Below are 13,901 nucleotides of genomic sequence, written 5' to 3'. Positions count from 1 at the left end.
TAACAGGTCTCAGTTTTCAGAATGGCTAGATCATAAATCCAGGCTTCAAATTCTTCAGCAACACTATTATTTAATGACAATTTTCAGGAAGGTTGTTGCAGCCCAAACTACAAATCTGGCAATTGTATTGATATACTTGTTGCTTCTCATTAAAGCTAATTTGCATGTATTCTCAAATCTCCTAGATCCGTGAAGAACCTCTGGAAGAACAATGTTGACCGAATGGTAATTTTATTCCCATGACAAGATAAGGATTCCAGTTCTCTTCTAGTTGCAGTTCACCTGGCAATAGCCAGTTTTCAAAGGGCAATGCTGTCCTTTTGTACTGTCAAGTCAACATGACAGCGCATAACCTTTGAGAACCCTGCATATATATTTGGCTTAGTCATATCTTTCACTGCTGACCAACAGGAAGTTCAAGGAAGAGTTAAAATATTTTATATGTCATGATCTCACAGAGTCCGGCTTGGGACAATACAGCACTAACATTACTTGGAAAATTATGTAGACCCAGAACTGCAGTTGCTGTGCCAGCTATGCTTAGCCTGTAGTAAAGATGTCACGGGTCTGTTGTACATCCAGACATCATTGAGGGTACCATGGTATTGCACTGTAGTTTGTGTTGCGTTGCCCAATTACATATAAGCATACAAACTACACACAAGACAGTTTTAAAATACTGCACAAGGTCTCCAGTGCAGCTATATTAGTCTCTTGGAGGGGGAGAGAACACAACCTGCGGATTTTGCTCTGAATAAATTTGGGGGGGGGGTCATTATTGTTGTTAAGGGATGTTTGTAGTAATTAGCATTTATCAGGGAAGTGTGCCATAGACAGCAACCTGAAAGCACCAATGTAAACAAGAGCCTCTCTGCCAGTGACTTTCCCAAGCAAGATGGAAAAATACAATATTTTTGCATATGATTTTGACCACTTTCTAAAACATTGGCACCTTTTTTGTGGTTTTCATGATCAGACCCAATTTGAGACATTAAACTGGACCCTTGAAGATTTGAACTCATCCCCTAAAAGTGCTTGATTTATTAATCCTATTCCAATTATTCAAACTGTTTGTGAATTTTTATATTTGGGAGCTATTTGGGGGGGGGGGGGGGTTGGGCAGAACAAAAGGGCACCTCTGACTGAGAAAGAGGCATTTAAGAATGGAGGAAAGAGCCTTGGTTACCTAGAGAGAGCAGGAAGACGAGCCCTGTGCTTGGAGACTCACAGGGGTGTTCTAGTCTGTGGAAAAGGTACCAGATTTTGCTGATTGCTATGATGACTAGAAAATTGCTGAATGTCTGAGGTTCTGTGATGCAACTACTAGTTTCTAAATGTCAGAGAGAAGCAGATTTCTGCTTTCCAGCTGATGCTGGTAACAGCCATTGTATTAAGCACAGTCTTTCTGTTTTTCCCCAGGCGTATTGTGATGAATTCATTGCCGAGTGGCGGAAGCTGAAGCTGGATGTTGTGCTTTGTCCTGCTTTGGGACCAGCCTTTAATCTGGGATATGCTGGCAAACTATTTGGTACCTTCTGATCATCCCACTCTGTAGCAATGCACTGTGCAATTCAGTTTACTTATTGTCATCAGTCTAGCATGGGGTGTGCAAGAAAATTCAGACCATTTTGGATTCATCTGAATCACCCATAGTTTTTCCAGATTTGGCTGAATCAATTTGGCTGAATCTGAATTGATTCAACACCATTGAAACCGATTGCACAATTAAAGTCTATAGGAATTTCCCCCTTTTTGTCTTTTCCAGGCCCTGGGGTGGGTGAGATAGAGGCACGAAACTTGCAGTGTAACTGCAGGAGCCTCTCCTCAAAAGAACCCCCAATTGCAAAAAGATTGGCCCAGGAGGCCCAATTTTAGGGGCATCCAAAGAGGGTGACTCCATCTGACCTCCATTATTTCCTATGAAGAGAAAAAAATTAATTCTCTGGTCTGTTCGTAAATTGTGGAACCATAAAAACCCAGCTGAGAACAGTCTGGACCTTTCAAGGTCTGTATAAATGTTAGAATTATATAACTTTTATTGTGCACAATTTATTTATTTCTAAAAAATTAAGAACATATATACAGCCTATAGGCTATCACAAAACAGTGTGCTAGGTACTATATGAATCAATAGACCTAGCACATTTTGGCCTGTGTAGAGCCTTCTCATTAGAGGTTTCATTAAACATGAAATATATTTAGCAGCCAATAAAAGCATCAAAGTAAAAGCTGTAAAGTACCAATCAATGAACAAAGATGTCTATTTATCAGCCATTAACTCTTTTTACAAAAGCTGCCAAAAATTTCAATGGTGTTTTCTCTTCTTAGTGCATGTATTGCAATAAGTGAAGTCCTGTTTGTAAATTCCCTATGTGTTCTTTGGGGGAATTACCATTGGTATCCATGAAAGTCCCTCATCCAAATAATAGCCAAGTTCGGCCCTAATTATCTTCCAAGATCTAACAGGATTAGGCGTGCCTGTGCTATCCAGGTCAGGGAGCATTTTTACTGCTGAGAATGTAGAAACTAAACAAATTACATTGAATTTAAATAAATATTATGTGGATCATCAAATAGGGATCATTTTGATTGTGCTTGAGTAACAAGGTGTGTAAAGAAGTGTATTTGTGTCTTATGACATTTGTATGTAGGCTTCATAAAATGCAAGCTTGAATTTGTATTATGTTGTATGTTGATATTATTTGTGGTTTCTTCCAGTTGCTACTACCTACACCCATCTATACAATGTCTTGAATTTTCCTGCTGGAGTTGTACCAGTCACTACAGTTTCAGAAGCAGATGAGGAAGAGCTGAGGCATTATAAAGGATACTACGGAGATCCTTGGGATAAGAGAATGAAAGAGGTCAGTCATCAGCAATGAAGGCAACTGCTGTATCTGAAGACCACATAATTGGGACTTTCCATTTATTTTGGAAAATGGTGCAAGTTATCCTCCCTTCCATCCTACTCTAAAACTAGTGACCCTGGGCCACCTAGGATATCAGATTTCATGGTAGTCGTATGTTTTCCTTATGCACTGCAGCCACTGAGGTTGAAGTTTAAATGAAAGACTGCTACCAGGCAGAGGGATTATTTAACCCCAGCTGTTTTTGGCCCTACTAACAAACCCTGACAGGAAATACTAATATTTACTCTCACTCTTAGTTCCTACTTCCTACTTAAAATTGCAGCCTTACACAGAGAAAAGTCCAAATATATATAACTATGACAGTTCATGCATTTGCAGGTGGGCTGGAGATTCACAGGAAAAGATTTGTGCAGGTGAGGGGAGTGAAATTTTTCTTTGATTTATAGTGCACTCCCTTATTTGAAGCACTTTTCTTGTAGTGCAAATCTGATACCAGAAGTGTATCAGGTTGTGGAACTACTTGAAGTGCAGTACACATTACAGGAAGATGAAGTCTGAGCTCCTTCTACCAGCATGAACATGATATTTGAACAAAGTAACACATAGTCATTAGCCTTCTGTTGCCACAGATGCATTCCACGTAGAATTATGAACAGTTTTGTGCCATGTGTTTTCAGTACCTCCTCTCAATATTAACTTATGATTGTTTGGGGTGCCATGTGGTTATGAGTCATGTTGAAATGTATTCCAAACATTTTCTGTTACTTCAGTTGCATATTTCCTCAGTGGGTAGTGAACAGAAAGTCTCAACTAATTCACTTCAAAATATGACATGCAGTTCTGAAACCTCTTTAATGAATGCTTTGAAAACCACAAACTCATGCTGTCCTCCCCTTTTCACACTGGAATCTCCTTGGTAATATTGCACCATTTGTACCTCTTCTATAGGCTGTGCAAGATGCTGTGGGGCTCCCTGTAGCAGTCCAGTGTGTGGCCTTGCCATGGCAGGAGGAACTGTGTCTTCGTTTCATGAAGGAAGTAGAGACACTCTCCTGTGAGAGGAGAGGAAGAAGGAAAATCTGATCCTGAGGGAGAAGATCCTGCAACGTGCTTGACTTATCACCTAATAAACGCTTTTTGTTGGCTTCTTTGGTTTCTGTCTGGATTTGTTTTAATAGTGCTGAAGTTTGCTCAGTTATATTCCTACTGACATGTTTTTGGAGAGAATATGTTTAATGAGTAGTGAAAATGTTATGGTGCTGCATAATTGAGGATTATACGCCAGGACTAGCACTGCAGCTAGGGTTGTCAGTCTTCAGATGGAGAATGAAGTCTCTAGCCATTACCACTGATCTCCAGACCACTGATTTTGGTTCCCCTGGCCTAGAAGAATCATAAAATACAAGAGGAGTTGAAGTCTGAGAATAGATACAGACTAATTGCTTCCATTTCTTCTATGGCATATATGACAGGTCTCCTTCAAACTGCTCAACTCTGAAGTAAATTTTCCCTCCTAAAATAAAATTCGGTTCCCTCACTGATTGAGCTGCTCAAGTTTCTTGGTTAGAAAATAATAGTTGGCTGTCCCAGGCTCCAGCAGGCAGGTAATTTGGTGTCTATCTCAGGACTGGAACAACAAGGGATGGTGAAGGTTCTACTAAAATGGATTAGATGGAATGAGGATCTAAAGCTTTGTTGTAAAAATCAGTTGTTGTATAGTTTATAGGTCTTAATTACAGGCATTAGATAGGTATAGATGTTTTTTCTTAGTTTCTGAGTTTTCATAATGAGAAGCTTTTGTTTCTGTGTTTTTCTTTGACTTCCTTTTAGCTCCCCTGGTTTCCATCCATTAGGACAGTGGTTTGCAACCTTTTACAGGCTGCGGACCGGAGGCAGCAGGGAGGGCCGTGCATGCTCCATGCACCATGTGTGGCCAAAAACACGCATGTGCAGCACTTCCGCGCATGTGTGCATGCGCAAAAGTGCAGTGCATGCGTGTTTTCGGCCACGCATGGTGCATATGCGCGTGCACGTCCCTGCTTCCCTCTCCCCTCCTCCCACAGTAAGAAGCTTGCCAGGCCACAAGCTTGCAGCCTGGGAAGTTTCTTACTGTGGGGGGGGGGAGCGGGGAGAGGGAGCCATGGCCCGGTGCCAGGGCCTTCGCGGCCCGGCACCGGGCTGCAGCCCGGTGGTTGGGAACCACCGCATTAGGAGACAGAGCTGGGTGTTATTGGCATATTGATGACAGCCCAGACCGAATTTCTGGGCCAGCTGAGCCAGAGGGTGCATATAGATGTTGAACAATGTGTATAAGGGGACTGCCTCCTATGGGACACAAAGGTTGGTAACTGGGTGAGGGTCCCACTGCAACCTTTTGTGTGTGGTTACAGATGAAGGAGATGAGCCATTGTATGGCTGTCCCTCATATTCTGACCCCAGTGAGGCGGTGGGCTAACAACTCATGATCAATGACATCAAATGCTGCTGACAGAGCTAACATCGTGAGGAATGCCAACCCACCCCTATCCAGCTGGTGCCAGAAATCATCCATAAGGGCAACCAGAACTATCCCTACCCCATGGTCAGGTCAGAAGCTAGACTGGAATGAGTCAAGCACCGAAGTTTCCTCCAAGCATGACAGGAGCTGACCCGTGGTGGTATATCATGATAGTGTACCTATTGCAGAATACTACTAGGACTACTAACATTTCCTCTTCACCTTATACTATGTAGCAATTTCCATACCATTCTTTCACTATTGGGATCGTAATAGGCTATACCTCTCACCTTTCAAGGAAGGTGGGAGGGCATTCTGTATGCCCTTCTGCTCAATCTAACCTGGGTTAATCTTGCAGTTGCATTAACACACTTTCAGTAATCAGTAACACAGAGTTAATACTAACTACAGTGATGTAGGCAGTGTGACTGTGTTAAGTGTGTAGTTACACTCTTACAGTTTGCCCTGGAGTGCAGAGCTGGTCTTTGGACTCACATTGAACAGAACGCAGCAGAACCAGCACACTCAGGTTTGCTTCACTTAGGCTGAGAATTTGTTTTTGAAAAGGGGCTTTCAACTTTGTGATATGACCATTTTCATTTAGGGAATGGGAGTTTGGTTTTAAGAACAGGAATATTTCTGTTTTGTTTTAAATATTTCTGGTGGGTGGGAACCTCCACTTTTGCTCAAAATATGACCTCACCTGCCTAGCTCTATCCACTTCTTGACTTAATAAAGATATTTCAAGGCCTACAATGCTGAAGAGATCAAGGAAATGAGAACAAGATGCAATTTAATAAAGATAAATGTAAAGTTCTGCATCTGGGTCAGAAAAATGAAAAGCATGCCTACTGGATGGGGGATAGGCTTCTAGGTAGCACTGTGTGTGAACGAGACCTTGGGGTACTTGTGGATTGTAAACTAAACATGAGCAGGCAGTGTGATGCAGCGGTAAAAAAGGCAAATGCCATTTTGGGCTGTATCAACAGAGGCATCACATCAAAATCACAAGATGTCATAGTCCCATTGTATACGGCACTGGTCAGACCACACCTGGAGTACTGTGTGCAGTTCTGGAGGCCTCACTTCAAGAAGGACGTAGATAAAATTGAAAGGGTACAGAGGAGAGCGACGAAGATGATCTGGGGCCAAGGGACCAAGCCCTATGAAGATAGGTTGAGGGACTTGGGAATGTTCAGCCTGGAGAAAAGGAGGTTGAGAGGGGACATGATAGCCCTCTTTAAGTATTTGAAAGGTTGTCACTTGGAGGAGGGCAGGATGCTGTTTCTGCTGGCTGCAGAGGAGAGGACACACAGTAATGGGTTTAAACTTCAAGTACAACGATATAGGCTAGATATCAGGAAAAAGTTTTTCACAGTCAGAGTAGTTCAGTAGTGGAATAGGCTGCCTAGGGAGGTGGTGAACTCCCCCTCACTGGAAGTCTTCAAGCAAAGGTTGGATACACACTTTTCTTGGATGCTTTAGGATGCTTAGGGCTAATTCTGCGTTGAGCAGGGGGTTGGACTAGATGGCCTGTATGGACCCTTCCAACTCTATGATTCTATGATTCTATGAAATACCCCCACCCCCAGTTACTGTGACTTGAAGGGATCTGATGATTGTTTGTGGCATTGCATGTCTGGCCCTCAAAAGGTTGGTTAGACATTAGCAGCGCTATCATGGATAAACACTGGGGATGGTGTGTGCCTGCGAAAAATGGTAGACAATGCTGCCCAAGTCAGCATCTACTGAAGTAACTGCTAGCTGTGTCAAGAGGCCCATGTAACACTCAGAAAGGAGGGAAATTGTGGCCAGTTTCTTTTAGAATCTAGTTCTACTCCATCCTTTCAGACTTTCTCCTGACTAGCTACCTGAGATCCAGAACAGAAGGTGGCAAATGAAGAAGCAAAGCAATTGCTATGGGACAATTCTGCTCTCTGGTTATAAAGTAGAAGAGAAAATAGCCATTTTAGTAACTTTTACTTACGTACAGATTTTTAAGATGGGTGAACTCAACTTTTCTTTGCTAAACATAGTTAGCTTTATATGATATTTGTATTCTGTAATTTGCGTATATGCCTAGTTTTCCTTTTCAAGTAGCTAAAATGAATATTTTAGTTTCATCACAAGGCACTTAACGGGGTTCTCTAGGGATGCCAGTCCCCAGGTGGCACTGGGGAATCCCCTGGAATTATAGCTGATATCCATACTAAAGAGTTCAGTTCCCCTGGAGGAAATGGCTGCTTTGGAGGGTGGACTTCATAGCATTATACACCAGTGACATTCCTCCCCATGCCAAATCCTGCCCACTCCTGGCTCCTCTCCAAAAATCTCCAAGTAGTTCCTAAACCAGAGCTGGCAATACTACTCTGTAACAAAGTGTGAGCCAAGATGGTACCGAAGGATGTTCCTCATTATTTACAGAGGAACACTTTCTGCACTCAAGTGTATTTCCCCTGCTCCTGAACTTTAAAATACTTTAAAGTTTTTTAAGTTTAAAAGCTTCTGAACTTTAAAATACCTATATTTCATCCAGTTACACCTTCCTGATGCTAACAATCAACAAACACGAAAGATATAGAGATCCTTAGGCTTGTTAAGAGTATGAGGAAATCTGTGTGTGGGGTGGGGATGGGGCTTACAACCTGTCAGAGTGTCCAGTAGGAAGAATTTAACAGCCATGCTTGTTTCTAAGAGATGCAGGCAGGCACTTGCTTCTTAGAAGACATAGAAGCATCAAGGATTGAAAATGACTGGGCTTTGGTCAGTAGGAAAAAACCTAGAAAATACAGGAAAAGATCAGAAAATTGCACAACTGTTTTTTGTTTCGGAGAGAAGGGATAGCACTACCTCATAAGAAAAGCTGGCAGCAGAACACGTGCAGCTTCATTGGCCATTTCCTCCCTCTCCTCTGGGTTTCAGGCCAAAGCACTAGGGTCATGGTCTCTATCCGTTCTCTAGAAAATTATTCTGTAACATATTAATACACATTCCTTGTTGCAATGCACTGTTCTGACTGTGAATGCAGATTTTTAAAATAATTTCTGAGCTGTCTAGAAATGGACAAGACTTCAGAATCATTGGCAGAGTTTAAAGAGGTGAAAGAAGCTAAGCAACACACTGCTTAAAAGAATAAAATTGTTTGATTGTGAAGAGAAATAACTTTAACCAATTCCGCATGAGGAATCTGCCCCTGGACAGCCTTCAAATGTTGGTGGTTTTTAGAGCCCTCTCCACATGACATTGCTTGCATCCTGATGCTGTCCAGTAGCTAGATTGAATTTTGGGCATTTTAAAATTGCAGTTAGGGGAATCAACAAAACTGGATTCACCACCCTAAATTATGCGTACCATCGGTGAGCAAACAGTGAGTAACCAGGTGTAAGTCAGTATGGAGGGGGAAAGGTGCGATAGTCTCTGCAGCATTGACCCGCCCTTGCACCTGCCCTCCCCTTTCCATTTCTTGCTCAGAGTAATTTTTAAAAATGACGTGGTCCACTACTTTGTCAAAGGTAAAATAAAATCTAAAAATAAAAATAAAATAAAATCTTCTTCCAACTGTCCATGGTCTTTTTGGGATCAGGCAGGCAAAAACAGCTCCATTTGTTTTTTCTGGAGGTGGGAAATGAGCTGGGAAGGGGGAGAGGCAGGGGATCAAGCAGCTTTCTCCTGATCACACAGGGGTCTGAGTGCTTTGTTTTTAAGCCAACCATTAACACAAAATGTTTTTTTTGGGCTCCAGGGACCATGTCCAACCTTCTCACAACTTGGGCAAGCAAAAACAGCCCCGTTTTTGTTTTCTGGAGGTGGGGAATGAGCTGGGAGGGGGAGTGATCAAGCATCCTTCTTCCAATCATACAGGAGTCTGAGCACTATGTTTTTAAGACAACCATTTACACAAAATGACTTTTTGGGCTCTAGGGACAATGTTCAGCATCTCAGAAATCCACCCAGACAGAAATCAAGTCCAAAAGAACACAAATCCCAAAAGGGGGGGGGGTTGCTGTATTGTTCTGGCATTTCTCCATAGCAAAGCGGCAGTGTTGATTTTTATTAAAGATGCATCTGTGTTGTGGCATTACTGTATAGCAATGTGGAAATACCTTTTTTTTTAAAAAAAATGGGGGGCTTGGGGGAGGAAGAAAGTTTCAGTCCATGAGAGAACTGCTGTGCTGTGATTGGTGGCTTACTGTCATTGACAAGCCAAGGAGTAGAGGGAGAAGTTTGTTTTGCTTTCCTTTGCATCCTCATCAGGAGGCAAAAAGCTGCGACAGGGCAGAAGGAAAATGCCGGAGGGGGGCTCCCCATGAGGAGGGCTGCAAATGCAAGGTTCACCATCCTGTGTTTGCAAGCAGGAGGCCACTCGCATTTTAGCCCTCCATCTGGAAAAGGTCTTTGTGTAGAAAGGAGAGAAAGAGAGACCTAACTAATAGTCTGTTGTCCACAGCCATTCTTTTTGTTGTGGAGGCAAGTAAGGCAGAAATATGCTCAAAGGAGAAGGAAGCCAATCAGGAGACTGGAGGAGATTACTTGAAAAACATCAAGAAGTTCCTAAGCTAACTATGCTAAATGCACATCTCCGCCAATGTCCCTTGCAGGACATTCTTCATATGTTTCTGAATTATGCAATCTACAGATCTTGCATATTCCAACAAGAATAAGGATCAGACCATGAGTATGGTACACACAAACTACCTTGAAGGGATTAAACTAGTCAGACTTCACTTTGCTTTTTTGTTACCTTTCAGGGTTCCAAAACATTCTGTGCAGTGCTGATCTGGTTCCAGAATGAAGCAAGAGGCTGTCATTGTGGCTCTTGAATGGCTGAAGCAGCTGTGGACTGAGACCAAAATCGATGTTGTCCTGGCCTTGACTTGTGGCTCAGCTGCAGCCTTCTTGGCACTCAAATGGGCAAGACAGAAAAGGATCAAAACACAAATACAGGATGCACGGGAAAAAAGAGAACTTGGCTTGGAAAAAATGGGAAAAGCTGTTCAGAAGTTTAAACAACAGGTATACTTTCTCAAATGTGTGTATGTATGAAAAATATTATTATGAGCTATTGTACACTCCAATATTGTTTCTGATAGATAAACTATCCCTTCACCCTACAAATAAATGTTGTTCACTCTCATCTGACCCATTACTAACTCTAGACCATCAATAGCACCTTTAGGGATACAAAGGTAGAAGTGGGTAACGTCATAGAACCTTCTTCTCCCAGTGGCGTCATATCATTATTAAACGGCCTGGGAATGATGGACGCCAATGGAAGCCCCACAGAGATGAAACCCTCTTCTGCTTTGCTTACTCCTAACCAAGCTGTGCAAAACTGCTTGGAGGTAGCTTCATAATCCAGGTGGACTATAAATGAAGTGGTGGTTTGAGGCTGAGGACAGTACCATATTTTGTAAATGTCTGGCGCCATCTAAACTCAGCAGAACTATTACGCCACATGCTGTCCTTACAGAACCCCAGTCTACAAGCCGCTCACATTCTTTCTCTGCCTCTGGTTGAAATGGCTGAGAAGCTGAGGGAAGAGTCTCTGTCTCCAGAAAGCGTTCTTCATGCCTACATGGGAAAGGTGAGAAGAAAGGAATCTAATTAGTTAAACTGTCTATCCAGAAGGCAAATTTGTCCTATTCCTATTGCTAATTGATTCTGTCTTTTTCATATGGCTTTCTTTGAAAAGGCTTTAACAGTAAACCAGGAGATCAACTGCGTGCGCCATTTTATTCCAGAATGTGAACAGCACCTTCAGCAACTGAAACAGCAGACTGAAAAGGGCTTACTCTATGGTGTACCTGTGAGCATCAAGGACCATATTGGCTACAAGGTGATCCTAAGACAGTGATAATTAGAACTTGCAGAACTGAACGCAAACCCATAAACCTACACTTCTACAGTATGGAAATATATAGGTGAACTAATTAATTAAAAAGGAACACAAGCAAATAGGCTTTATTCCATTAGTTTAAAAAAACCCCATTAGACTTCTATGATATGGAATATATAGTTGAATTATGCAATTGGTTAAGAATCAAACAGGCTCTATTTTGTTAACAGCCAGCTAACCTCTTTTTTTTAGCACCCTGTGCAGTAGGAGCACAACATAGAAAGAAGGAGGATTCCCATAGCGATTCTACCCAGCTTCCAAGTGACCCATCATTCCTCCCCTCCCTTGTGCCTCCCTAGCTACCAGTAGTTTTGGAGAGTCTGTGTATCCCATCAGAAATTAGTGATGGCAGTGGCACCAGTGGAGAGGGAATGAATGTCTCCTTCCATGCTACTCCAAGGTGGTCTGCAGATTCCCTTGGACCTGATTCAGGAGGTGATGACAGTCTACCTTCCAGGTAATGCTTCCTGCCTATACGCCGTCCCAGATGTCTGCCTGAAACTGGCTCTGATTTTAGGTAATTCTGGTAGAAAATACCTTTTTGAAGCACAGCAGGAGATATTGGATGTCTGCAGAAGTACAGTGTTGGTTTGTAATGTTCTTTTTGCTTTTCCTGAATGATTCTCTAAAAGTTCAGTAACAGGATATCCAGCATCTAACAAGTGTCTTGATTTCTAGGGCCATTTGTCAACATGTGGCTTTACTGCATTACTTAGTATTCTAGAAGAAGAGGACAGTGTGTTAGTCAAGGTGCTGAAGAAACAGGGAGCCAATCCATTTGTAATCACCAATGTCCCCCAATCCTTGATGACGTAAGTTACCATAATGTTACTTGTGGTCCTTTTTTTTACTGGTAAAAATCATCCTTATGTACTATGGCTTTGTTTTTCACTAACCAGATTAGCATTGGCCATGGAATGTCAGAAACATACTTTTAATCTTTACTGATGGATATGAGGATAGAATCATAGAATCATAGAGTTGGAAGGGGCCATACAGGCCATCTAGTCCAACCCCCTGCTCAATGCAGGATTAGCCCTAAGCATCCTAAAGCATCCAAGAAAAGTGTGTATCCAACCTTTGCTTGAAGACTTCCAGTGAGGGGGAGCTCACCACCTCCTTAGGCAGCCTATTCCACTGCTGAACTATTCTGACTGTGAAAAACTTTTTCCTGATATCTAGCCTATATAGTTGTACTTGAAGTTTAAACCCATTACTGCGTGTCCTCTCCTCTGCAGCCAGCAGAAACAGCATCCTGCCCTCCTCCAAGTGACAACCTTTCAAATACTTAAAGAGGGCTATCATGTCCCCTCTCAACCTCCTTTTCTCCAGGCTGAACATTCCCAAGTCCCTCAACCTATCTTCATAGGGCTTGGTCCCTTGGCCCCAGATCATCTTCGTCGCTCTCCTCTGTACCCTTTCAATTTTATCTACGTCCTTCTTGAAGTGAGGCCTCCAGAACTGAACACAGTACTTCAGGTGTGGTCTGACCAGTGCCGTATACAATGGGACTATGACATCTTGTGATTTTGATGTGATGCCCCTGTTGATACAAAGTTTAAAGGAACAAAGTTTAAGTCCAACGAAGTTTAAGCTCATACCCTGAATAAAACTTTGTTGGTCTTAAAGGAGCCATTGGACTCAACCTTTATTCTACTGCTTCAGAATAACAAAGCCATCCACTCGAATCTGAGAGAACGTGTCTGGCCCAAGGTCCCCCAGCAAAGAGCCATGATACAAGTGTGGATTTGAACCTGAATCTCCCAGATACAAGTTCAGCACTTTTAATCACTTTGCCACATTGGCTCTCCACATGCCGTAGACTCATACACTGGGTTCGTGAGCTTTGTAGATAGAATCCATTTTAAGCATCTTTACTCTTAGTATTCAGTGGGCTTTGAGTTCTACTTAAGCATGCTTAGGATTGCATCTTAAGAAAGGAATTGTTTGCTTTTTGCTATATATAAACTGGATAAATAATTAACTACATTTCTTCCTTCTTGTAGCTATGATTGCAGCAACTCGGTTTTTGGCCAGACAGTGAACCCTCTCAATCATAGGAAAAGCCCTGGTGGCTCCTCTGGAGGGGAAGGGGCTCTGATAGCAGGAGGAGGGTCCATCCTGGGCTTTGGGACTGATGTGGGTGGAAGTATCCGCTTGCCTTCCAGTTTCTGTGGTCTTTGTGGGCTGAAGCCAACAGGAAATAGGCTGAGGTATGTATTGAGAAAGAGCCTCTTGTGGCGCAGAGTGGTAAGGCAGCAGTCTGAAAGCTTTGCCCATGAGGCTGGGAGTTCAATCCCAGCAGCCGGCTCAAGGTTGACTCAGCCTTCCATCCTTCCGAGGTCGGTAAAATGAGTACCCAGCTTGCTGGGGGGTAAACGGTAATGACTGGGGAAGGCACTGGCAAACCACCCCGTATTGAGTCTGCCATGAAAACGCTGGAGGGCGTCACCCCAAGGGTCAGACATGACTCAGTGCTTGCACAGGGGATACCTTTACCTTTACCTTTTATGTATTGAGACTCTCATCTATGGTGCATCCGATGATGCAGGCTCTGATTCATGAATACTTATGCCATAATAAAGGGGCCACACTTATGCCAATCTTAAAGGGGCCACAAAAGTGTTCTTTAGGCTGT

The 13,901-nt window shown here is 42.7% G+C and overlaps 2 protein-coding genes across 2 annotated transcripts in view; both read left to right on the top strand.

Moving 5' to 3' along the window:
• The window catches only part of LOC143835738 (vitamin D3 hydroxylase-associated protein-like), a 39,349-nt gene extending 35,332 nt beyond the window's left edge, over window positions 1-4,017 (top strand). Inside the window, exons 12-15 of the mRNA XM_077333879.1 lie at window positions 186-225; window positions 1,420-1,528; window positions 2,719-2,864; window positions 3,819-4,017. Coding sequence (XP_077189994.1) covers window positions 186-225; window positions 1,420-1,528; window positions 2,719-2,864; window positions 3,819-3,953 — 430 coding nt within the window. The 3' untranslated portion in view covers window positions 3,954-4,017. The remainder of the gene's footprint in view (window positions 1-185; window positions 226-1,419; window positions 1,529-2,718; window positions 2,865-3,818) is intronic.
• Window positions 4,018-5,798: 1,781 nt separating this feature from the next.
• The window catches only part of LOC143835737 (vitamin D3 hydroxylase-associated protein-like), a 29,236-nt gene continuing 21,133 nt past the window's right edge, over window positions 5,799-13,901 (top strand). The window contains exons 1-6 of the mRNA XM_077333877.1: window positions 5,799-5,896; window positions 10,116-10,380; window positions 10,838-10,951; window positions 11,060-11,203; window positions 11,942-12,075; window positions 13,270-13,476. Of these exons, the coding sequence (XP_077189992.1) occupies window positions 10,156-10,380; window positions 10,838-10,951; window positions 11,060-11,203; window positions 11,942-12,075; window positions 13,270-13,476 (824 nt within the window). The 5' untranslated portion in view covers window positions 5,799-5,896; window positions 10,116-10,155. The remainder of the gene's footprint in view (window positions 5,897-10,115; window positions 10,381-10,837; window positions 10,952-11,059; window positions 11,204-11,941; window positions 12,076-13,269; window positions 13,477-13,901) is intronic.

This window comes from Paroedura picta, chromosome 4 (assembly GCF_049243985.1).
Source record: "Paroedura picta isolate Pp20150507F chromosome 4, Ppicta_v3.0, whole genome shotgun sequence".
In the NCBI taxonomy this organism is placed as follows: domain Eukaryota; kingdom Metazoa; phylum Chordata; class Lepidosauria; order Squamata; family Gekkonidae; genus Paroedura; species Paroedura picta.
The sequence above is the reverse complement of the archived record's forward strand: the minus strand, read 5'-3'. Positions and strand labels throughout refer to the sequence as shown.